Consider the following 25,800-nt stretch of genomic DNA (forward strand, 5'->3'; position numbering starts at 1 on the left):
AGACCGGTTTGCAGGCAGGCTGGAGAGAGAAGCCCCTACAGAAACTTAATGGGTAAATAAGCCCCCAAATGTAAAACCAAATTGCCCAGAGTGCTTTCGATGGGAAAAGTCTGGGAATAAAAAGGGGCTGGGAATCAAGGAAAATGGTAATGAGACAAGGACCCAGGTGCTGTTGGAGACCATACCCCGTGTTTCCCCCCTACATTGAATATATAGTGACGTGTCATTTCTCTAAAGCCCAATGCATTTTGTATTTAGGCGCGAGAGTAAAAACTGAATGTAATTTTGGTGCAACTTAATGCACAATTGTTTTTGTAAACTTAAGCACGCCAAAAAAAGAATCCTTGCTCATGCAGATATCTTCACACAGGTCATAATGCAATCTCGACATGCTATCACCTCATGTGATATCATGAGATCGGAATCCTAGGTTAAGTACAATCATAAACGATAGGTTTGTGAAAACCGAAATGAGCACAGAGAATATATCCTTTTCATAGAAAATAGTGATACATGTGAAACCCTGCACTCAGCTATCTTTAAATGCACAGACTGTCTTGTGTAATCCGAAAGGTTTTTTTTTTTTTTAAAAAAAAAAATCCAATCAGGTACCCGTTACTGTGGGTTAGTAAATTTCTAGCCCAGACATACATGGAGATTAAAAACTACACACACATGCACATTAAAAACGTATAGAGTGAAAGCAAAACACACGTTTAGTGAAAAGCTTTACATGCATGTGTAATTAAAGCTGCGCACACACACATACACACACGTATATTTAAAGTTATCCCCACTTGTTCAATGAGAACTACACATTAATATTCTGAGAAGACAGCCCACATGTATGTTCACAGCAGAAGAAACAAAAAACCTGAGCATTGTTTTCCAAATTCAAACCTGTGCAAGTCATATTTAAACTGGCCAATATCTACATTAAAATGACCTGTGCATAGCCAATACATTCACAACCCCACATTTATGGAGGGGAGCGAAACAGAATGGATGTTAGTCTTTAAATGTCGGCAGTTCCAGTCATTTCTCCAATACCATATTGGTTTTGATACTGTAGAAAATCAAGTGCTGTTGAAATTAATTCAGGTCCGTAAATACATGCGCGGCAGAAAAGCAGCAATGGTATCAGTGAATTAAATGGTATAGCCTTTGTGTAGTTTCCGTTAGAGAAATATATTTGAGACGGGAAAGGAACACTGGGTGTAAATCTGTAGAGATATTCATACAGGTAAGGAAAGTTAGTTTGATTAACCAATGTGTTTCAGCCTATAACATTGTAGGTATTTCCACGGGGTAAATCAGCCTGTGTGTGAAATTGTTTCTATTCCTCTAAATTCATATCGAATATTGAGATACACCCGAGTTTCTTGCCCAGAATTGTGGGGTGGGTTTGTACATCAGGAAAGTTATGTTATACAAGTCTCCTCGTCCTAGCCGAGCCTATAAATAAACTTACTAGAAGATATTTTTACAACCCTTGGAGAGTGTGAGGCACGATCCCCTCCATAAAAAAAAGCAGGCTAAAATACATTTTTCATGGAAAATAATGCTCTTCTTGGCCCGAGAATGAGACAGTGGGCAACTTTGCATCCAGCAGCAGCGAAGCCAAAAACAGCTTTCATGAAGTGCAGTCAAACCCTTCCTGGCTGTCAAAACCTTTCTATTTCAAACTAGGACCATGAGCTGCATAAGGAACCAATAAAAACGAAGGCGAGATGTTGGCATCTCTCACTGCCACCTCTTACCATTGGCTCCTGCGCAATGTGATTGCGTCGCGCTGGATCCTCTTCTCGGTCGATCATCCCTGCATCTGAGGGGCAGAAAGCGACAATTACAGTGCAAACCTGACAAACAGAGGGCCTCTCTACACATGGGTTAGCAAGTCATAGCATAGGGATTGTATACACAAAAGGGTTTGTCAAGTATGAAAGTTGTACAATTACACAAATTGCTAATTTCAATGAAAGTATGTGCAGTAAAGTTATGAAAGTATGAGTGAATAAAAAAAGTATACGCAGAGTAATAGAACTTTGAGCACAGTTACAAGAGTGGGTGGATTACAGTAAACCTCTGCAACATTGAACAAGTACTAACTTAACAAGACAATGTATTTTTATCAAAATAGTTTTATTGTATACAAGAAAGTGTAATGCAACAAAACTGTGTAACAAGTATGTGTAAAGTTACAAAAATTTGCGATACTAGTAGCAGGAGGCAACATAGTTATAAATGTATGCAGAGTAACATACTTGTGCAGTTAGTGTGTGCAAACCAGCAAAAGTGAGCCCAAAGGGATAAGCATCTGCACAGTTACACTTGTGTGGAAAAACATACACATGGCACTGCACACTTGCACATCAAACGTATATACAAGTGAACAAAGACAGAAGTGTATACACTAATCACACAATGTACGTGAGCAGTAGCACTAGTGTGCAGTTTTGAATCAACTGTGTGTGGTTACATGTGAAAATGTGACCATTTGCAATAGCATGCGCACAGTGAATCTGTGTGTACATAGGTACACATGTGTACTGTAACAGAAGATTATGTGTGAAGTGCCAAGTGTGTGCATGTTTATACATGCTCAAGTAGGAGTGGGGTTACAGTAGTGCGAGTTTACGGACATAATCGGCTCCTGACTAGGGTGACCAGGTGTGTCAGTTTCACTGAGTGTCCCCACGAACTGTGTCCCTGCATTCAAGAGTTTTTGTTTACATTAAAAAACCTGCAGTGGTTTGGGGAAAAGGGCTTGGGTGACTGCCTGATCAGCATATGCACCGAGTTACGCTTCCAGTACTTACAGGAATATATGCTTTCTCGGCTGCACGCTTAGTGTAGAGTCGAGCCCGGCGAGGCATGAGCTAGCCTGAGTCGTGCATGATGAGCACACCTGCTGGGAGATTTTGTATGCCGCCAGCCTGATTTCTATTGGTGCCAGGGCCAAGACAGCCAGACAGACAGACAGACAGACTGCCTAGCTCCCCCTAGCCAGTCTGCAGCCTCTGCCGAGCACTGGCACAGTCACCTAGCAGCCGAAAGTCACCCGCACCTGCCATGTGGAAATTCTTTCTCCACACCCTACCCCCTCCCACCCCCCTAACTGCTGACCCCCTTAGATAAGAAAACTGGGGTTCTGGCCCAACCACGAGTTACACCTGCTGCCCTATTTCACCTCTCACAAATACAAAAAGTAATAAAATAAAAAAAACACCCATTACTTCATGGCATGTACAGGTGTGCTGTTGCCTGAAATCATGTCCCGTCTCCTCCACTCATTCATTCATTCATTCATTGGTTGGGCAGGACAGGACAGGAGTGTAAGCATTTTCTGTTGTGGTGTTGGGGGAGTGGAGCGGAGTGGCAATGACTTTGAAGCCTGCTACAAGTGCTTTCTAAATGTCACCCTTTCCCCGCTTCCTCCACCCTTGAGTCACTGGCACTGCCGTTCCCCTTTCCCTCTCTCTTCCCCATGCCACTATACACAAATCCCTCACCTTATCCCAAGCACCACCAGCCCTCTTTCACTCCTCCCTTCCCAACACCAGCATCCCCAATTTTCCCCTCGCCAGGAGTACCGCCAGCCCCCTTTCTGTCCCACTTTCCCTGCGCCACCATCCATAGAATGCCAGCCCTACACCCTTCTCCCCCCCCTTCCGGCCCAAGTGCCACCACAGCCTTTTCCCTCCCTGGGGACCCTTCAGTCACTTTTCTCTCCTCTGCACCTTTTTCTGTTACCCAGACATTTCTCCCCTCTAGCCCCATTACTCAATCCACTGTCCTAAAAGAATCCTGACAGGCCACCTCTTCTCCTGTTTTTACGTGGCGGTTTCCCTGCCGTGACTTGAATTTGGCCCCAAGAGCCAGACAAGAACCTCTTCTCCTCACAAGCCACAAGACCCCCTTAGCTCGCACAGATCTCTACGTCAGTGCTTGCTGCATATGAAGTGGCTGCGATGGAGTACGGACAGTGTTACCTGCCTAAAGGAGTTACCGCTATCATGGGTCCTAAAGTAATTCAGTCTGGAATGCTTTCATTTAATTGAATTTTGTTCAGTGCCTGCCTTACTCAACGAGTCTCAGAGTGCTTTGCATGGTTCAAAGGTTTTCAGGACAGAACAATTAGGGTAGACAAGTGGTAACAGGGCAGTATTATGTGTGGGGAAACTGGTATGTTTTGAAGCTCTTTTTGTGTGGTGTTGGAGGTTACACTGAAGATGTGAAGCGGGTGGGTGATGGGTTTGAGTTATGAGGTTTTACAACCTGTTAATCTCATGAACTAATGTTGGTGCAAAACTCATTGTGGAATAGATGTCTCAAGCAGCTGTTTCTGTTGATGCCCGAGTATTGAGAACGGTACGGCTTGGCGCCATTAGGCCCATTCCTCTAACTTTCCAATTGTCAGTGTTTCGAAGAGGAGACCCACTGCGGAGGTGCATTTTGTTGCCGCAAGTGGCGTAGAAGTGAAAACTGTAGAGACACCCAGTGGCTGCTCTTATAAGCCTTTGCAAGTTTATTCTACGGTGCCCCATTGCATGTGACCCTACGAAGACCACAGCGATTCCCCCTGTGAGATTACTTGGAGGTGGGTCTTGCCATGTGGCCGACGTGGCTTTGGGGCCTTGAGTGTGTTGAGCGTTTGCTGTTTGGGTGTGTGGGGAGTAGAGGGTGAGTGTTTTCCCCCAGCTTGCCGAGTTAGCCATCTAGGACTGGCTTACCTCACACACGCATCCTACTGCCAATCCAATGGGGTCAAGTGTACAGTCATTGGTTCCTCCTGGAGCGGTATGCATCTCATTGGGTCTCCGATTGTCCTTGTGCCATACCACTGCCACTTTATATCTGTAAACTAAAAACCAGACCCGGTACGGGTTTTACAGCGGGTCTCCAACATGGGAAAATGCGCACCAAGCCCTGCAACTAATTCCGACAGCCCTAATGAACGCCCTGTCCTAAGAAAGACAGGAAAGGTCGAAAAGACAACATTCAATCTCTTGCAAACTCTCAACCCAAAATTACAGGATTTCTTATGGAGTCTGCTGCTCTGCTTGAACTAAGGGAAATCCCATTGGAAAATCTCCCGCTTGAGGAAAGTTCCATGTTTGGCTCTCCCTCTATCAACAACAACAGTTCATTACTTAATCTATGCCACAGTCGGAGGATAAACTCTTCGGGACCCACATCCACCAACTTTCACAATGTTGTTGTCTCCAACATGTCTGCTAGCCCTTACCTTGCACAGCTGGCATCTGCGTCTGAACTTTCTCACAGTATGACCGATAGTGGGCATGAGTTTGCCATTTCCTCCTACAATGATTCCTTTGGGTTCAAATGAGGATCAAACTTGTCTCTCCTTCCAGACAAATAAAATCCTTTCAATAATGGATGCTCTACTGTCACTCTGTACAAACCTTGCAGCGGATGCAACAAGTTACTTACCTGTAACTGTGGTTCTTCAGCATGGGTCTGGCATGGATTCACATGCTCATGAATATTCCCCGTCAGGCCGGGAATCCTTGGTAAAGAAAAAATCAGTATCAGTTTCGTTTCTGATCTGTCTTTCTCAGTAGTAACCATTTAAGAGCATATCTTTGGCCCAAGAATGGCTGTCTCGCTTTGCACATGATGCATTCCTTACCTGCGATAGCATATTTTAAAGGGTCCTCTGGTGATCTGGAACCTCTGGGTGTGTTTGTATCTCTAATCTGGTGGATTTTGAAACTGCATTGTGTGCTTCTTAGGGTTGCAAAGTCTTGCATCTCCCTTGTGGTAGGCGTCTCGTTTTAGGTGTGAAACTCTGTATGCTAGGCCCGAAGGAGTGAAGCAGTTTTCCCAGCAGATATTGTGGCTGTTACCGCAAAGGGCTGATGTCTGAAAGGTTGGTGGTTCAAAGCCACCCTGGAACGTCTGTCATACCAGCTTTGCGTTGCTATAAAATCACCAAACTATTAGAACAATTATTGGCTTATAACAAACCTATTTCTGTGATCGGTTGGTAATTTGCAATCCATCTCTTTAAGACTAGCACGCTGTGTGTTTTCTGACATCTGATCTGTCCCTCCTCTTCACCCTAGATCAAAGAACTCACCACAGACAACCCACAATCACATAGCTGCTGTTGCAAAGCATGCAATCTACCAAACCAATCTTCCACGCAAGATCAGACACTGCATTTCCCTATACGACTTCCACTCCGCAGTCCAAGCACCAGTTCTGTCCAAGCTGGACTATGGGATTGCTCTCCTCACTGGACTACCCAACTGCACAACAGCCTGACTTGTTCTCCCCAGACATTACACATCACCCCAGCCCTCGTCCAGCCTCACTGGCTCCCCTTGCCCCATAGTATTGCTTTCAAAGAATTCTGCATTGTATCCAAAGGTGTCAATCACAAAGCCTCCTAACCTTTTTTAATTTTTTTTTTAATGTTTTGATTTATTGTGCTTTGGTTCTAAATATACAAACCTTTAGCACTTATAGAAACAGCATATTACAAATATAAAGTACAACATGAGATAAAATGTGACCAAACAATGCTCACGCATGATACATTGCTAAAATTACAAAAAATAGATTAATAAAAAATGACTAACAGATTAGAACTAATGTTAATAGCAAATTAAGACTGGTATTAAGGTTAATATTTTTGTTATAAAATAGAGCAGTGCAAGAATTAAATATTGTGCTTAAGCTAAAGCTAAAACGCCTACAGTATCTTCTTCAGCGCCAATGTTTTTTTTTGTTTTTTAGAGGGAGGCAATTAAATGAAGAGCCTCTTTCTAAACGTGATAGGCCGCCGGAGATAGGACAACTGAATCTGCCCTGAAGATGATACTGCTCTGTTTCAATAAAGTTAGTATTGTTTATGTGATGGGAGCAGCTCTTCGAATAATGTTCCATTAGTATAGGACATTTCATAAGCAGGTGTTGTGCAGTTTCAATAGTCCAATTACAAAGGCAGCAGGTCCTCTCCTCTCGAGCTAGTTTTGACCATCTACCTGTGTGCTCACGTACAGGTAAGATGTTAAAACGTAAGAATGTAATAAAATGACGGGTTTGAGAGGAGCAGTTTTTAGTTGGATAAAATGTAGGCGAGTTACGCTTAAAACCCTGTGTACTGTCTGTAATGTAGGTTTTCTTTTTCGCTAGTTAGTCTATGTTTGACATGTCAATCTGCAGTTGTATTCTTTAGAATTACTGCAAAATTGTGAAACTCAAATCCTCAAGCTCAATATCCATCTTGGAAGGGTGGCTAAGTGCTGTAGAGCATAGTACAAACAAATACATTTAGAGGCTCCTGAGGGTATTGGGTTGCCAAATTAGTGTCTTTTGCAGAGGAAGAGGTTATAATATTAAGACTGCAATGTTGAAAGAGCCAAAGGGAGTATATGGACCAGAGTCCTAATTCGCACAAAATGGCGCAGAGGAGGGCACTCTCAAAATCGAGCGCAGGAGCTTGCCTTCAAGCTTACTCACCCAAATCAATTTGACTACCGGTAGTACTGCATGGCCATAAAGTATCCTGGGGAGAATGCTCCGTCGATAAATCATTGAAACCCTCAACATTGTGGCCCCCTTTTTTATCAATACATTTCTTTAGATAAAACCATCTCTTTCGAATTTTTGGTTGTATAAAATCGCTGTAGAAATCACCAGCGGGAGATGAACCCATAGGGGTTCCTAGAAAAATATACCTATCCCCTTTTGCAATGGAGCGCTATTGAGTCGCCAGCAAAGCTTAGACTCTTTCGATTTCAATTTCCCACCAATGGTAAAAACTTTTGTTTTTGCAACATTGACTTTAAGATGGTTTTTGGTGGCATAAGATGGCAAAGCATTGATAGAGTACTGCAAACCAATAGGAGTTTGGTCCAGCAGAACGGTGTAATCGCCATAGCCATGCCATGAAACTGGGGTGCTGCCGATATGAGGGGGAAGAGTTATGCACTGTATTAATAGCAGGATCCCTATCGGCCACGTACATGTCGTAAAGTAAAGGGGCTAATACGCACCCCTGTTTCAAGCCGATGTTGATGGTAATTTTGCACAAAATTGTTCCCACCCGATGTGTGTCACCACCATGGTCCGAATACAAAGCCGATATGAAGTATAGTGAAGAAAGATCTATTCCCCAGTCTGTTAATTTTGCCCAAAGGAGTGAAAGGGAAACAGTATTGAACGCCTTTGTGAAATCTATGAAACTAAGGTAGAGTTTACTATTTACTTTGCTCTTGCTAGCGTCCATGCAAAAATGAAGGGCACATAAAATGTGTAGGATGCTGTGCCCTTTGCGGAAACCCGTTTGGAAAGGGGAAAGCAGCCTTTTATCTAAGACCCATCTGGACAATTTTTTCTAAAGGTCACCTGCAAAGATTTTCTAGCTTATTTCCAACATTGCCAAGAGCCTGTAGTTGTGTGGATTCGCACGGTTACGCTTCTTAAAAACAGGAACCAAAATTGACCGCTGCCAGCTAATGGGTATGGAACTGCTGATAAGAATGTTGTGAAAAAGGTGTTCCAAAAAATTAGCCCAAAATTGGGAATTTTCCTTTAGCACAACATGCGCTCGTGAGCTTTTGAGAGCTTTAATTATGAGAAGAATATCATCACTATCAAAACCTAATAAAAAAGAAGGAGTACAAAGGGCGGTCTTGGTAGGGGGGATTGCAGAGTCATAATAACACTCTAGAATAGCCTGAGTCCACACTGATTCAGAGATGGGATTTAATTCTAATACGGACTGCCCATTAATGAAATGTCTGGCCATAGACATAGAATTTCTTATTATCGTTCCTTCTGAGCAGCCCAAAAAGAATTTCCAATCCGCGTTAGTGATAGAAAATTTATGATTCCTAAGCCAGTTCTTGTATTTTTTGTGGGCAATGGCATTTTCTTTTTCCGCATTCATTGTGAGTAGTGGATTACAATTAATGAGAGAACATTTCTTACGGTGGGACTTCTTTGCCTGATGTATTACTATGTCATAAATATTGTGTGTGGGCAGTACCTGCTGTTGTCCTGATGCCTAGAGGAAACAGTTTACTCAGTAATTGCTTTAAGCAAGAAAGGTCCCAATTATTCTTCCCAACACACTATAAAAGAAACCTTTCATTAGTGTGCAACAAATCCATTTTAGTGTCCAGTTGAGTACATTGTCGGGAACCCAGCGAATAATTTCTCTGCCAGGCTTATGATTATCATTAGGATAGTGAAGTGTGGCCCGCAAGCTGCATCTTTCAGTGGCATGCATCGATGTAGTGTCATGAATGTGGTGTATTTGACTCGATGAGGGAGGATCAAAATGATCAGCCACTACCAGTTTGCTTACGACACACCGTCGGATTGAAAAACAGATTTTGAAAAGTTCCTGCACAGGTGCACAAAAACAATACTATTGCCGGGAGACGCATTCAATTAGGGCCCAGTTGGAAGGGCAGGTGGTAGGGCCGTCGGCTGTAGGAAGCTCATTATAAGATAATTCTTTGCTGGCGATGGATGAAAGCCGAGGGTTATTACTCCACATAGCCAGCAGTAATGAGCGATTAAGAAAAGGGCTGTCTACTTGAGGTGAGAGTGCTTCCAGCTTCACCCACTTCCAAGTGGGAGAGGAGCCTCAGCCTCTTGGAGGGGGCCAACATTTGTGACCTTTGGGCTGTGGACACCAAAAGTTAAAGGCAGAGGGACAATGATTGAAGGAGCTGCCCCAAAAGAAGCAGCTGAGTGCTGGCGTGGGTAGGCCGCAGGTTAAAAAGGCTCTCCTAAAAAAGGGCGAAAGAAACAAGCTGTGCCGAAGGACTGGCTTGCATTGACAAGCATACATTCTGGATCTTTGATTTTAAAACAGGCTGAGAAGGCATCAAGTCCTGCTTTGTGGAGAATATACTGCTTGGGCCTACCCATTTGTCCAGGTGGCCCTGCAGTGCCACTTGTCTGGTAGTGCCGTCTCCTTGAGTTTTGGTGAAAATTGTCTGACGAGAGGTTGATTACGACCATTTCGAATGTGAACGTCTAGCAATGGGCTGTGTCGAGACGATATTGGAGAAAATCACAAGCTTGTCTTGGTTAGTTTAGCGTGATGGATGAGGCTTCCTGTGTTGTGTTTTACCTGCAATAGCTGGTCTTTTGATCATCAATCTCATTGCATAGAGCCTCAAGAGCATCTTCCTCTGTCTCAGCAATGATAACAGGGGGTAGGTCAATTGGTAATACCTCAATAGACTGAGAAGCAGGCTGCGGATAAGAAGAGCCTTTAATTGTATCCTGTGTGGGCCTGGTTAGATCTACACAGTTGACCACGGTTAGTCCACACTATGGTATAGGGTTACAAGAGCATCCCGTATGTGGAGAGTGAGGACTTTGGTATCTCAGTCTTCCTGGTTGGGCATAGATGTTTTGGCATTCCTTTCAAGGATGTTGTCCACCACCTTCACCAGGATGAGTTTTAATTCACGCTGTTCTCCAGCATGGGGTCTGGCATGGATTCACATGCTTGTGAATATTCCCCGTACGGCCGGGAATCCCCAGTAAAGAAAAAATCAGTATCAGTTTCGTTTCTGATCTGTCTCTCTCAGTAGTAACCAATCACTGGTCTCTGGGTCATACTGCTCCCAGCCAATGACTGCCCTCTCCCTAAGCCCCGCTTCTGGCAGCCATCCTCAGATTTGGTAGCACGTAAAGTGGCAGTATGACCAAGTGAAGAGCCGCAGAGGGTTAGGAGGGAGGGTTCGCATGTGAATCCATGCCAGACCCATGCTGGAGAACAACAGTTACAGGTAAGTAACTTGTTCCTTCTCCAGCATGGGGTCTGGCATGGATTCACATGCTCATGAATATAAGAATACATAGCAGTACACACATGCACAACCACGGGAGGTGGCAAAGGCTCAACATTAAGCATTACATCAAAACTCAACATTAAGCATTTCTTACCTCCTCACCAGGCTCACCTTAAGGGAACAGGTTGTGCAGCACTGCTTGGCCGACCATGGACTCCTCCCGGGAATCTCGGTCGACGCAGTAGAATCTCGTGAAGGTGTGCGTCAACCTCCACGTAGCAGCCCTGCAGATGTCCAGCAGGGGCACACCAGACAAGAACGCTGTGGTAGCAGCGACCGCTCTGGTCAAATGGGCTCTCGGACGGCCGGGCAACAGTCGGTTTGCCAACCGATGACAGTGCATGATGCAGCCGGAGAGCCATCTGGAAATTGAAGCCTTCGAGAGAGCCTTCTCTTGGTTCACAGGTCCAAAGTACACAAACAGCTGTGATGTCCTCCAAAAACTCTTTGTTCGGTCCACTTAGAACTTCAGCGCTCTAGCTACATCCAGCGAGTGCAAAGTCCTCTCGGCCGGCGATGAAGGTGACGGGAAAAAGACTGGTAACACCAAGGGCTCGTGGAGATGGAAGTCCGCTGGCACCTTGGGCATGAAGGAGGGGTGCGTCTTCAGCACTACCCTGGTATCGTGAAAAGTCAGGTATGGAGGCTTGCTGGATAGTGCCTGGATCTCTCCCACGTGTCGTGCGGAGGTGATGGCCACCAGGAACGCCTTTTTCCACGACAGAAACTTCAATGGGCCCAAATGCAATGGCTCGAATGGCAGACCCATGAGCCTGGTCAGCACCACGTTGAATTCCCATGCCAGGGCTGGCGCCTTCACCAGCAGGAATGATCGAAACAGTCCCTTCATAAATTCTTTAACCAGGCGATGAGACCACAGGGATGATCGCCCTGTAGTCCTGGTGTATCGGGAAACCGCTGCCAGGTGTATCTTGATTGAAGCATGAGATAGTCCAGCTTTGGCTAGCGACAGTAGGTACGGCAATACTTGAGGAGCCGTAATCCGCAGGGGGTTAATCTTCTGTGCCCGGCCACAGATGGAGAACCTCTTCCACTTATATCCATAGCACTTGAGAGTTGAGGACGCCCTGGCCTTCGCAAGAACTTCTCTGCAGTCGGCCGGGATATCGTATCCTCCAAACTCTAGTGCTGCAGGAGCCAGGCCTGCAAGTTCAGTGACTCTGGGTCATGATGAAGAATTGCGCTTCTTTCTCTGGAGAGAAGATCTGCGTCCATCGACAGCTTGACTGGTGGGGACACTGACAAGTCCAGAAGGTCCAGGAACCAGATCTGTTTCGGCCACGCCAGTGCAACGAGGATCATTCTGCACCGGGACCTCTTGAGCTGGTTGATGAGTCGGAGCAGCAACGGCAATGGAGGGAACGCATATAGGAACAGGCCGTCCCAGGGGAACGAGAAAGCATCGCCCATGCTCCTCAGTTGGGGAAACCTGCTGGCGAACCTCTGGCACTTGGAGTTCGTCGCCGTCGCAAACAGGTCGATCTGGGGTTTGCCCCATCGCTGAAAGAGTCGGTCCACTTGATCCTGGCATAGTTCCCACTCGTGGCACGAGCGCAGCTCTCTGCTGAGTGAGTCGGTGATGGTGTTTTTTATCCCTGCCAGATGAAACGGCACCAGAAACATCCCTTGAGCAACGGCTCAATGCCACAGATCCTGGGCTTCCTTGGATAGGGCTGGGGATCTGGTTCCACCCTGCTTCCGGATGTAAAACATTGTAGTGGTGTTGTCGGTGAAGAACCTCACTACCTTGCCCCTGAGGGACGGGAGAAAGGACCTGAGGGCCCAGAACACTGCCCGGAGCTCCAGTATGTTGATGTGGAGCGGCTTCTCCTCCGGGAGCCAAAGGCCTCTCGCGTGAAGATCTCCGGTATGCGCTCCCCACCCCTCCAGGGAGGCATCCGTCGTCACTGGTGGGCGGGGGTCTGAAAGTCTGTTCCTGCCGCCAGAAAAGCGCAGGTGCCCCACCACCGGATCGATCGACGGAAGGTCTCGTTGAGGGATCCTGTCTTCGAAGCTGCCCGTTGCTTGTATCCAGCGGGCGTCGAGGAACTCCTGTAGAGGGCGCATCCGAAGCCTGCACAGGCGCACGAGATATATGCAAGATGACATCATCCCGAGGAGGGACTTGATGGACCTCACCTTGGCCACGCCCATAGCCAGCAGACGCTGCACCTTGCCTAGTATGGCCTTTGTCCTCTCCTCCGACGGTGAGGCCAGACGCGCCATTGTGTCAAGCTTGGCTCCCAGAAACAGTGCGACTTGCGAGGGGACCAGGTGGGACTTGGGGAAGTTGATGGAGAACCCCAGGTCCGTGAGTAGCTGGACGGTCTTCGCTGTATGTTCCACGGCTAGCTCCCTTGTCCTTGCGCAGATGAGCCAATCGTCCAGTTAGGGGTAGACATGGATCCCTGTAGGCGCAGCCGCCAAACCACTTGAGCGAGGCACTTGGTGAAAACCCTGGGTGCCGACTTCAGTCCGAACGGGAGGGCCTTGAACTGGTAGTGCCGCCCTTGGACCACGAACCTGAGGTACTTTCGGTGTCCTTTTAAAATGGGGATGTGAAAGTATGCATCCTCCAAATCCAACGATGACAGGAAATCGCCCTCCTCCAGCTGTCCCAGCACGTGCTGGAGGGTGATCATCCGAAACGTCTGTGCCTTGATGTACTTGTTCAGTCGTCGCAGGTCCAGGATAGTTCGCCATCTTCCTGTCTTCTTTTTCACGAGGAAGTACCTTGAGTATACTCCGGAGCCCCGGAGCCTCTTCGAGACGAGCTCGATGGCACCTTTCTTGAGCATCGCCCTTACCTCCAACAGCAGTTGAGGGACGTGATTTTCCTTCCGGACCACGTGTGGTATGCGGAAACACTTTTTTAGAAATTCAAGGGCGTGTCCCTGGGCCAGGGTGTCCAGCACCCAACGGTCGGTGGAGATGGACTCCCACACGCTGACGAACTTCGCCAGCTGGCCTCCCACCGGGGAGGTTCGGTGGGGGCCCGACGCCACGGTCGTTTCAATCTTGCTTGGAGGACGCCTTGCCGCCTTGGCCTCCCTGGCGACAACGGCGGGGTCCACCCAACTTGCCTCGTCCTCTATAGGCTTCTTGCAAGAAGGAGCGGGCCGCTTGGCGGTACGTGAAGGAGCCACCGCCGAATCCCTTGGAGGCACCCTGCTTGACTCCGGAGCTCTGAGCGGTCTGCCTGCCTTGATGGCTTTGAGGGACTCATCCACTTTTCCCAAACAGGTTGTTCCCATCGAACGTCATGTACAAAACCTTGGCTTGTACGTCCTGGCGGAAATCCGTCGCCTTGAGCCACCCTCGCCGTCTAAGGCAAACGCCGTTGCCCATCTGGCGGAAACCGGTGTCGGCAATGTCCGTTGCCACCGTTATGGCGTGGTCCGACGCCACCTCGCCTTCTTGCAAGATCTCCAGGGCCTCGGCCCTCTTGTCGTCCGGTAGGAAGTCCAACAGGGGGGGTGATCCTGTACCATAACTCCCTGTCGTAGAGGGCCACGATCGCGAGGGCGTTGGTCGCCTTAATCGTTGCTGCCGCCGAGATAACTTGTCGTCCCATTGCGTCCAGCTTCTTTCCTTTGCCATCCGGCGGGGAAGTTGACGTCGAAGCCGATGGCCCCCCCAACCCTCCTCTTTCTTCTTGGTCGCCGCTGAGACGACCGAGTTAGGGGTCGGTTGTGCCCTAAGGCACAAAGGGGCCGCGTCGGGGACCCGGTACTACTTCTCATACCGATCCCTCTTGGCAGGCGTCTTAGACGGGTTCTTGAGAAGGGCGAGACCCTCGTCCCAGATGTCATCCAGCAGAGGCACGGCGAGGACTGTCTTCCTCTTGGCCTCGCGCCGTTGATAAAGGGAACCTTCCTTCTCTTCGGGGAAGAGCTGAAAAAGCTTGGATGCCCTGGCGATCATTGCATGGAAATATCCGATCTCGTCGGGCAGGGAGGCCTGGGCTGGAGGCGATGGGAGCTCCGTTCCGTCACCGCCGTCGTCGTCGGTACCTGTCGTGGCTGTGTCGTTTCCCGTGTCATCCCCAGGGACAGGGGATGTGGGCAAAGGTTGAGTAGGCCGCGAGGGCTGAAAAGGCGGGGCTGGATGTGTCAGTCTTCTCTTTTTTGGGGGACTTCCCGACGGGCCTGGTTCCGGCTCCTCCATCGGTGGTAGGGGCAATCTCGTCCTTATCTCCGAACATAAGGATTGTATTGCGAACAAAATGGCCGCCGAGTTGTCCTGCGGCTCCAGAAGCGACGGATGACTAGGACCCTCGCCGGTACCGCCGTCGTTCTCGTCGTCCTCTTTGTTGGGATCCCTCCCATGGGACCGGGCCTCTTCGACGCCCTCGTCGAGGCCCTCCAAGACTTCAACCAGCTCCTCCTCGGAGGCTGTGTCCGTGTCCACAATGGCTACCGCCCCCCCCCCTTTTCTTTTTACGCCAGGGTCTTCATGGGGGTCTTCTCGATGGGTCTGAAAGAGACTTCCCTCCGCGGAGGCAGGGAGACTATGGGCCCCGAGGTCGCTTCCACTTGTGTAGCCTCCACAGGCTGCGCCAGGGCTGCCGCAACTTCCTCGATAGAGGCCTTGGCCGGGTAAATCAAGGCCTTTACCACCTTCTGTGGGCCTGTGGCCTTCACCTTGGGGGGGGGGTCACCACCTCGCTCCTCCTCGGCTGGATCCTTCGAGCTCGACCGGGGCCTCTCCAGAAGCTTTGCCGGGTTCTCTGCCTTCTTCTTCCCTGAGCCAGAGCGTTGGTTCGTGGTCGATGGCGCTGGAGAGGATGCACCCTACCTGGCAGCCGAGGAGCCCGACCGGTCGGCGCTCCCGGTCCCTCTGGCTTTAACTTTTAGTGTCCACAGCCCAAAGGTCACAAATGTTGGCCCTCTCCAAGAGGCTGAGGCTCCTCTCCCACTTGGAAGTGGGTGAAGCTGGAAGAGCTCTCACCTCAAGTAGACAGCCCTTTTCTTAATCTCTCATTACTGCTGGCTATGTGGAGTAATAACCCGCGGCTTTCATCCATCGCCAGCAAAGAATTATCTTATATTGAGCTTCCTACAGCCGACGGCCCTACCAACTGGGCCCTAATTGAATGCGTCTCCCAGCAATAGTATTGTTTTTGTGCACCTGTGCAGGAACTTTTCAAAATCTGGGTTTCAATCCGACGGTGTGTCGTAAGCAAACTGGTAGTGGCTGATCATTTTGATCCTCCCTCATCGAGTCAAATACACCACATTCATGACACTACATCGATGCATGCCACTGAAAGATGCAGCTTGCGGGCCACACTTCACTATCCCAATGATAATCATAAGCCTGGCAGAGAAATTATTCGCTGGGTTCCCGACTCCCTAGGTCGAGATAATTGACAATATACTCAACTGGACTCTTAAATGGATTTGTTGCACACTAATGAAAGGTTTCTTTTATAGTGGGTTGGGAAGAATAATTGGAACCTTTCTTGCTTAAAGCAATTACTGAGTAAACTGTTTCCTCTAGGCATCAGGACAACAGCAGGTACTGCCCACACACAATATTTATGACATAGTAATACATCAGGCAAAGAAGTCCCACCGTAAGAAATGTTCTCTCATTAATTGTAATTCACGACTCACAATGAATGGGAAAAAAGAAAATGCCATTGCCCACAAAAAATACAAGAATTGGCTTAGGAGTCATACATTTTCTATCACTAACGCGGATTGGAAATTCTTTTTGGGCTGCTCAGAAGGAACGATAATAAGAAATTCTATGTCTATGGCCAGACATTTCATTAATGGGCAGTCCGTATTAGAATTAAATCCCATCTCTGAATCAGTGTGGACTCAGGCTATTCTAGAGTGCTATTATGACCCTGCAATCCCCCCTACCAAGACCGCCCTTTATACTCCTAATTCTTTTTTATTAGGCTTTGATAGTGATGATATTTTTCTCATAATTAAAGCTCTCAAAAGCTCACTAGCGCATGTTGTGCTAAAGGAAAATTCCCAATTTTGGGCTAATTCTTTGGAACACCTTTTTCACAACATTCTTATCAGCAGTTCCATACCCATTAGCTGGCAGGGGTCAATTCTGGTTCCTGTTTTTAAGAAGCGTAACCGTGCGAATCCACACAACTACAGGCTCTTGGCAATGTTGGACATAAGGTAGAAAATCTTTGCAGGTGACCTTTAGAAAAAATTGCCCAGATGGGACTTAAATAAAGGGCTGCTTTCCCCTTTCCAAACGGGTTTCCGCAAAGGGCACACCATCCTACACATTTTATGTGCCCTTCATTTTTGCATGGACGCTAGCAAGAGCAAAGTAAATAGCAAACTCTACCTCAGTTTTATAGATTTCACAAAGGCGTTCAATACTGTTTCCCACTCACTTCTTTGGGCAAAATTAACAGACTGGGGAATAGATCTTTCTTCACTATACTTTATATCGGCTTTGTATTCGGACCATGGTGGTGACACACATCGGGAGGGAACAATTTAGTGCAAAATTACCATCAACATCGGCTTGAAACAGGGGTGCGTATTAGCCCCTTTACTTTACGACATATACGTGGCCGATAGGGGTCCTGCTATTAATACAGTGCATAACTTTCCCCCCCTCATATCGGCAGCACCCCAGTTTCATGGCATGGCTAAGGCAATTACACAATTCTGCTGGACCAAACTATTGTTTTGCAGTACTCTATCAATGCTTTGCCATCTTATGCCACCAACAACCATCTTAAAGTCAATGTTGCAAAAACAAAAGATTTTACCATTGGTGGGAAATTGAAATCGAAAGAGTCAAAACTTTGCTGGCGACTCAATAGCGCTCCATTACAAAAGGGGGATAGGTATATTTTTCTCCCGCTGGTGATTTCTACAGCAATTTTATACAACCAAAAATTCGAAAGAGATGGTTTTATCTAAATAAATGTATTGATAAAAAAGGGGGCCACAATGTTGAGGTTTATCGACAGAGCATTCTCCCCAGGATACTTTATGACCATGCAGGACTACCGGTAGTCAAATTGACTTGGGTGAGTAAGCTTGAAGGCAAGCTCCTGCACTCGATTTTGAGAGTGCCCTCCTCTGCGCCATTTTGTGCAAATTAGGACTCTGGTCCATATACTCCCTTTGGCTCTTTCAACATTGCAGTCTTAATATTATAACCTCTTCCTCTGCAAAAGACACTCATTAGGAGCCTCATTTATTTCTGTTTGCACTATGCTCTACAGCACTTAGCCACCCTTCCAAGATGAATATTGAGCTTGAGGATTTGAGAATTTCACAATTTTGCAGTAATTCTAAAGAATACAACTAGAGATTGACATGCAAACAGACTAACTAGCGAAAAAGAAAACCTACATTACAGACAGTACACAGGGTTTTAAGCGTAACTCACCTACATTTTATCCAACTAAAAACTGCTCCTCTCAAACCCGTCATTTTATTACATTCTTACGTTTTAACATATTACCTGTACGTGAGCACACAGGTAGATGGTCAAAACTAGCTCGAGAGGAGAGGACCTGCCGCCTTTGTAACTGGACTATTGAAACTGCACAACACCTGCTTATGAAATATCCTATACTAATGGCACATTATTCGAAAAGCTGCTCCAGTCACAAACAATACTAACTTTATTGAAACAGCAGTATCTTCAGGGCAGAATCAGTTGTTATATCTGCGGCGGCCTATCACGTTTAGAAAGAGGCCCTTCATTTAATTGCCTCCCTCTAAAAAAAAAAAAAAAACATTGGTTCTCAAGAAGATACTGTAGGCGTTTTATCTTTAACTTAAGCACAATATTTAATTCTTGCACTGCTCAATTTTATAACAAAAATATTAACCTTAATACCAGTCTTAATTTGCTATTAACATTAGTTCTAATCTGTTAGTAATTTTTTATTAATCTATTTTTTGTAATTTTAGCAATGTATCATGCGAGAACATTGTTTGATCACATTTTATCTCATGTTGTACTTTATATTTGTAATATGCGGTTTCTTTAAGTGCTAAAGGTTTGTATATTTAGAACCAAAGCACAATGAACCAAAACATTAAAAAGTTAGGAGGCTTTGTGATTGACACCTTTGGATACAATGCAGAGTTCTTTGAAAGCAATACTATGGGGCAAGGGGAGCCAGTGAGGCTGGACGAGGGCTGGGGTGATGTGTAATTTCTGGGGAAAACAAGTCAGGCTGCTGTGCAGGTGGGTAGTCCAGTGAGGAGAGCAATCCCATAGTCCAGCTTGGACATAACTGGTGCTTGGACTGCGGAGTGGAAGTCGTATACGGAAATGCAGTGTCTGATCTTGCGTGGAAGGTGTAGTTGTAGATTGCATGCTTTGTGACAGCAGCTATGTGATTGTGGGTTGTCTGTGGTGAGCTCTTTGATCTAGGGGGAAGAGGAGGGACAGATCAGATGTCAGAAAACACACAGCGTGTATTGCAAATTACCAACCGATCACAGAAATAGGTTTGTTATAAGCCAATGATTGTTCTAATAGTTTGGTCATTTTATAGCAACGCAAAGCTGGTATGACAGACATTCCAGGGTGGCTTTGAACCACCAACCTTTCAGACATCAGCCCTTTGCGGTAACAGTCACAATGTCTGCTGGGAAAACTGCTTCACTCCTTCGGGCCTAGCATGCAGAGTTTCACACCTAAAACGAGACGCAAGGGCGATGCAAGACTTTGCAATCCTAAGAAGCACACAATGCAGTTTCAAAATCCACCAGATTAGAGATACAAACACACCCACAGAGGTTTAATATTTTCCAGATCACCAGAGGACCCTTTAAAATATGCATTATCGCAGATAAGGAATGCATCATGTGCAAAGCGAGACAGCCGTTCTTGGGCCCGAGATATGCTCTAAAATGCCAGGCATTTCGTTCTCATTGGAGGATGAGGAAACCAAAATAAACAACAAAAACGAACCTGTTTATTTATGCTTGCTTTTCAGGCAGCTTCTGAAAACTTGGCAAATTCAAATTTCTGACATAGAACACCTCCTAAATGTTGCGGGGTGTCTAGGAAAATAAGTTGAGGGGCTTTGAAGTCTGCTTTCTTGGGCATGGCTTCAACATGGCCAGGATCACCATGCAGGGAGTACATTCGAGTCTTACCCCGTGGCACGCTGAATACATCTTGCCAGCTGTCACTCCTTTCAGCGCTGCACCCATAGAATACAGTTGCTTCACATGATAAATTCTGACAAATTGTACACATACCTCCTCCACCGTTTGTTTTATGCCTTCCTGGGCATCTCATCTATCCTCTGGCTTCATCCTGAGCGACTTTGCTCCTCCCTACCACTACTGAATGTTCCATCATACTCCTCCTTTGCTCACCGACAGGAAAAGTGCTTCAACGCCACAACTTTACAGGAGGCACTATACAAATGCAAGATAATGTAATGGGGCAAATAATCTAAAGTCATATGCTTCATAGGCCGACGTAATGGGGAATAAGTGTGCCAATCCAGGACATACCGGGAGCATTTCACACTAGGAATCATCTAGGTGCCCAACAGATAACTGTGTACCCGAAAGCAACACTGAATATAGGCCACACAAATGCACGTGCCACATCACTGAAAAGATTACAGTTGCAGCGTGCCATCACAGTACTAATAATGCCAAACAAAAGCCACTAGAAATACCAGTTTTAAAAACTAGACGAGGAGATATAATGAATAGCAGGTTTTAAAACTAAGCCAAGTGATAGAATGCACTAAGTTGATGAAACATTCAGAATTTCAAGAAAACAAAATCCAATCACAGTTTCTGTTCTAGGCAGGAGTGTTGTCACTACATTGCCCATTAAATACTTTAAACAGTTTTTTCAGAAGAGGAAAATCGTATGGAAATCAGTCAGGTGTGATCCTACCCCAAAAGGGGCAACACAGGACACACATCGTCTGCACATGGCCACAAGCAACCCCAGATATTTGTCATGCCCTTACTGGACCTTCGTGAAGTGTAGTTTAGGACGCCAGGTACAGCTATCTTAGGATCCATCTGAAACAACGCCCCCCCCAAACCACTATCAGGCTGCTCGGTGGAAGGTTCACCGCACCCAGTTTCTGGGTAGCTTGAGCTGGGCAGCAGTGGGAGAAGTGACCTTGGAGGCGAGTTGATTTGCCTCAGGCCAGACGTGGTGTGCTCAGGGCTTTAAGTGGGCAGGGGCTAGCTGGGTAGGAACCCCAGCAGGCTCCGACAATTGTGACTGAGACTGGGCCGTACCGGTGCTCCCTAATGCTAATGCCAGCCCACTTGAAGCCAGGGCTTTTTTCTAAAGCCTGAAGCTCACGTGTGTACAAGGGAGCTTCAGGCTTCAATGCAAAGACAGGCAAGGCTTTTTTTCTAAAGTCTGAAGCATATATGGAGGAGCTTCAGGCTTTAGAAAAAAAAGCCTTGCGCCCGCTTTTTCATTGCGGAACCGACCTCCTACAAAGCACCCCCTTTCATTAGAGATGCAGGGATCATCACCCTCACGCACCAGGTTCAAGGGGGATGATCAATGCAACGTGGTCCCTGGCAGGGGGTCAATGCCGCAATTAGGCAGCAACACTTACCCGATTTGAATGCCTCCTGTTAGGCCACGGACCTTTTTGCAAAATCGAGCCGGGGCTCTTACGGGGGCGTGTTAAGCTCTCCACTCTTGTACCTATGCCAGGAGAGCAAGGAAGCATTCTGTGGAGCAAGCCATCCAGCCCCGGGGGCCGGTGGGGTGGGCTAGAGGCATCAAGTCACAGGCTGCTTCTGCCACGTGGCGCAGGTGAAGACCATATTGAGACCTTGGTACGGTCAGGGTGCACACAACCACAGATGTGGGGTGGGTCTGCCTGCTGAAGTTTCACAGGGGCAAAGAGAGGAGGTAGATGGGATAGGAAGGGCACACGCCCGAATGAAGGTGGGTGCCCGGCACAGTGAGCCTGGGCACATGACAGTGATGGTGGTGCCCCCCTTGGGTATGCAGTGCTGCTTTGAAAACAATATCCTGGGGCAGTGATAGAATTGGCAGCAGCACCCCCCAGCCCCCATCCGGATATGGGGCACTGATGTGATGAATTACATCCCTGTGTTGCAGTAGTGAGATTGATTAACATTAATGGAGAGCAAGCACACTGGAGAACACCACCAATGAGGAAGGCCAAGGGTGGTATTAGGGACCTACCGATATACCAGATACTGTGCTTAGGATGTTGAGGAGAGACCGCATTATGGACCCAAACAAGGTGCACCAATTACAGTAGGTTAACCGTTTTAGCAGGTTGGCTGCAGCAACCCGGTGTCTATAGCTTTATAGAGGAGGTATACAGTGACAGTTATTGTTAAATATGGTGGAAGCCAAGGCAGAGCTATGCATGAATATAGTGTAGTGATGTCTGGTTAAATCAGGTGAGCTTTGTCCATCAGGTTATGTGATGTGAAGGGGAAAACAGCCTGCTATAGACAGTTACTGGTGCCCCCCTTACACAGCCCCCCACCAATAAAGGTAGCTCATAGCAGGGTCACACTGGGACACAAAGTTGTCTCGGTCACCAATGAAAAAGGTGCCCACAGATGCAAATGGCAACTCATTCCTTTTGTGACAGACTGTTTGAGCAGTAAACAAGGGGGAGGTTTTTGATAAAATGTGATACCAATTGTGCATTTTAAAGAATATTTATTCAGTAACATTTGTCAAAACTACCAGCCGCATGGTGAAGTAACTTCTCAAACTGGCCCACATTCCAGGGACATGGTCTTCTTTCATCAAGAAAAGGTACTTTACTTCTCCTAGGTACTTACCTCAGTGCTTGCTGTGTTGAATCAGAGTCCTCCTGAGCTTTCGGTTTATGTTTTATGTTTGTTTGGATTGTATTTTTATAGCGCCTTAGGCCCTCAGGCAAACGGGCGCACAGGTAAGACAAATGACACAAACAAGTAACACAAAAACAACATCAGACCAGTATCAAGAAAAGTTAAAACGAGAACGCTACAATAAAAAACCCTAATCAGAGTACAGACGAAAACAAAAAACAAGATAAAAGTGTGATCAGATAAAACCATGGACAGGGTCCAGATAAATAAGATCAAGTAAAAAATAATATGAGTTTAACACTTTCTTAAAAGTCTCAGCGTGACTGCCAATTTGTTCCAAAGAGAAGGGGCTAAGACAAAGGCACACCCGCCAGCTCTCGCCAATTTAGTCAATAGAATCTCAAGAAGACTACCAATTACCAGATCTCAACAGACAGGGAGATTGTTTTATGTGAATTCTATTGATCAAGTAGGTGGGGCTTTAGCCAAATAAGCATTTATGTGTGATGGTAAGAATGTGAAATGAAAGCCGTTCTTGAGCCCGGCAGCCAATGAAGAGCCCTTCGAGCTGCTGCAACATGTGCCCTTCATTCAATATTGGAAACAAGACGAACACCATTGTTCAGTAGGATGTGCAACTTAGGATAGGTATTTCTGCGCGGACCCCACAAGGAGGCTTCCACCATAATCAATATTCACGCCTATAATAGCTTGAGCTACAGTTACACAGTTTAAGACATAAAAAAAAAGCTTAAACCGATGTAACAAGTTTAAATAGAAAGAAGAGGCAGAGATAATAGAATTGACATTATCCTTCAGCGAAGAATCAAGAATAACCATCAAAGTTTTCACTTGAAGTAAAACTGGAATGATCATACCGCTCAACTCACGCGCTTGCCTGAAAAGCAGCTCTCACCCACCAATCTCTCTACCCTTCCATATAAATGATTGGGCTTTCACCCAACAAAAGCAAAATCGGGTGTTTTCATCCGCCATGGGGTGACAAAACATTGAGAGCCATGAATGATACCATCTACGATGAACGTTTGGTACACATCAGGCAATTCACTCAATTTTTGACTAGTTTCAACTAACGATAGTTCCGTCTTGCTACGATTTAGAGCAAGGGATTTGTGAGCCATCCAGCATCGTACAAGGCTAAACAACTCATAGTCACAAAGAGCGTGCCATAATCTCCCGTAAACGGAATTAACATCTGCGTATCATCTGGATAATTGGTGTACGATACGCCAGGCTTATCTAGGTTATCGAAGAGGGGCTTCATAAACAAGTTAAAAATGGTCAGAGAGAGACATGACCCTTGGGGTACACAAAGTAATTCCACTGGCGTATCACTATAATGGTTATGAAAAACTCTACCTTGGCGACCTGCAAGGAATGATGAGATCCAATATGCTGCTCTTGAGCTAAAATATGCAGTTGTCTGGACTCTTGTCATATAAAATGTTAAAATCCAATAAATAAATAGTAGCCAATACATCTTAAAAGGATAAGATCTGTAATCTTACCCTTATTCATAATTTGGGATATTGCTGATTTTAAGTCTAGAATGGCGGTTTCAGTGCCATGGCATGCTCCGATGCCCGATTGTCTTTCTCCCAAAAGATTATGATCTTAAATATGCTGTTGAAGCTGAAGATAAGCTAGTCGGTCCACAACCTTAAGGAACAAAGGAATGCTGGTGATAGGTCTATTATTGGTTTCGATATTCGGGTTCAGGGATAGCTTCTTTAAAAGTGGAATTCTCCATGCTTGTTTAATACAGGTTGGCACAGTGGCAGATAGAAAAAGACATTCACTAACTCTGCAATTAACAGTTGGAGGGTATCATCGCAATTCTTAATGATTTTCAAAGGACATGGGTCCCCTTGGCAAGTAGTTGGTTCAAACGTTCAAAAAAAAAAAAAATTCTTAAAAAAGAAATGTCAAAAAAAAAATTATAAAACAAAAATCGCATTTTGAACTTCTAAAGCGGTTACTGCTTTAAAATCAATCAAACATCGAGTTATTTTGAGGGGTTACCTGGCTAGTTACAGTTGGTGGTGGTAAGATTAGTTTTTTTTGCCCAATATCCTCCTTTAGTTTAGCTATTTTATCAAACAAAGCATGCTGTAAATTAGAGCACCAATTAAGGTCCTTAAGAGCAATGTCAGCATTCTTGGCATCCGGACACTGAAGTTCTTTTTAAAATAAAAAAATAACTTCTTAGAATGCAACAAGGACAATACCAATGAGATGCGATTATTCAAATATTTCTTTTTAGCCGTAACCACAATATTTTTATACAATTTAGCCTGCAAGTTATAAAGCTCTTTCTCGCTAACAGTGAGATTTCTACCATCGTCAAAATGCTTTATTTTTCTGAGTATGTAAGCAGTGTAAATCTTGCATGTACCAGGACTATAAAAGACATGGCCACCCACAGCTGATTTACATAATCTTAAAGGCGCAAGAGTATCCAAGGCTGTCAAAAGGGAGAGATTATATTGCAAGGCCAAATCATTGGGGGGATGGATTGCCTGCAGAAGTATAAGATGGGAGATCAATGAATGGAAGTAAAGAATAAGAAGTAATATTTTGAAGGCGCGTTGAGGCATCATCTCAAATTTTGGATAAGAGCATGGAACTTAGCTAGAAGTCTCAATAGTGAATAAGAAAATAATTATCAGACCATTGACATGATGTCATTTGCATAAGTTAAACAGAGATACCTAATGTGCACAGCCCATCTGGTGTGTGTTCGCTACAATAAGTTGGCTCCAGAATGATGGCTCACATAGAGCATAACACAATGAAGCAGCTTTGCGATTGCATTGTCATACAACCAAAGATTAAAATCACCAAGAATTATAGTTTTGTTGGAAGAATTAGTTACGGATTAAAGTAATGCAAGCAACTGTTCTTCAAAGGAATCCTTAATTTTTGACCAGGCTTATACAATGGCATAAAATTAAAAGGAGCCATTAGGGTTAACTAGTAATTTTACAACAAACAATTCAGTGCCCACAGGATGTTCTACTTGTAACTGGTGAAAGGGGAGGCAATCACGATGAATGATTGTGACCCCACCACCTAGTCTATGGTTTCTATCACGATTCAAAATATGATAC

The 25,800-nt window shown here is 45.8% G+C and overlaps 1 protein-coding gene across 4 annotated transcripts in view; it reads right to left on the bottom strand.

The window, feature by feature from the left end:
• LOC138472131 (Golgi integral membrane protein 4-like) overlaps nt 1-25,800 on the bottom strand; it is a 439,726-nt gene that overhangs the window by 102,020 nt on the left and 311,906 nt on the right. For all 4 annotated transcript variants that reach the window (XM_069610136.1, XM_069610138.1, XM_069610137.1 and 1 more), the window contains one exon: nt 1,761-1,825. In XM_069610136.1, the coding sequence (XP_069466237.1) occupies nt 1,761-1,825 (65 nt within the window). The remainder of the gene's footprint in view (nt 1-1,760; nt 1,826-25,800) is intronic.

Source organism: Ambystoma mexicanum, chromosome 8 (assembly GCF_040938575.1).
Source record: "Ambystoma mexicanum isolate Mex_15411 chromosome 8, UKY_AmexF1_1, whole genome shotgun sequence".
Classification (NCBI taxonomy): Eukaryota; Metazoa; Chordata; class Amphibia; order Caudata; family Ambystomatidae; genus Ambystoma; species Ambystoma mexicanum.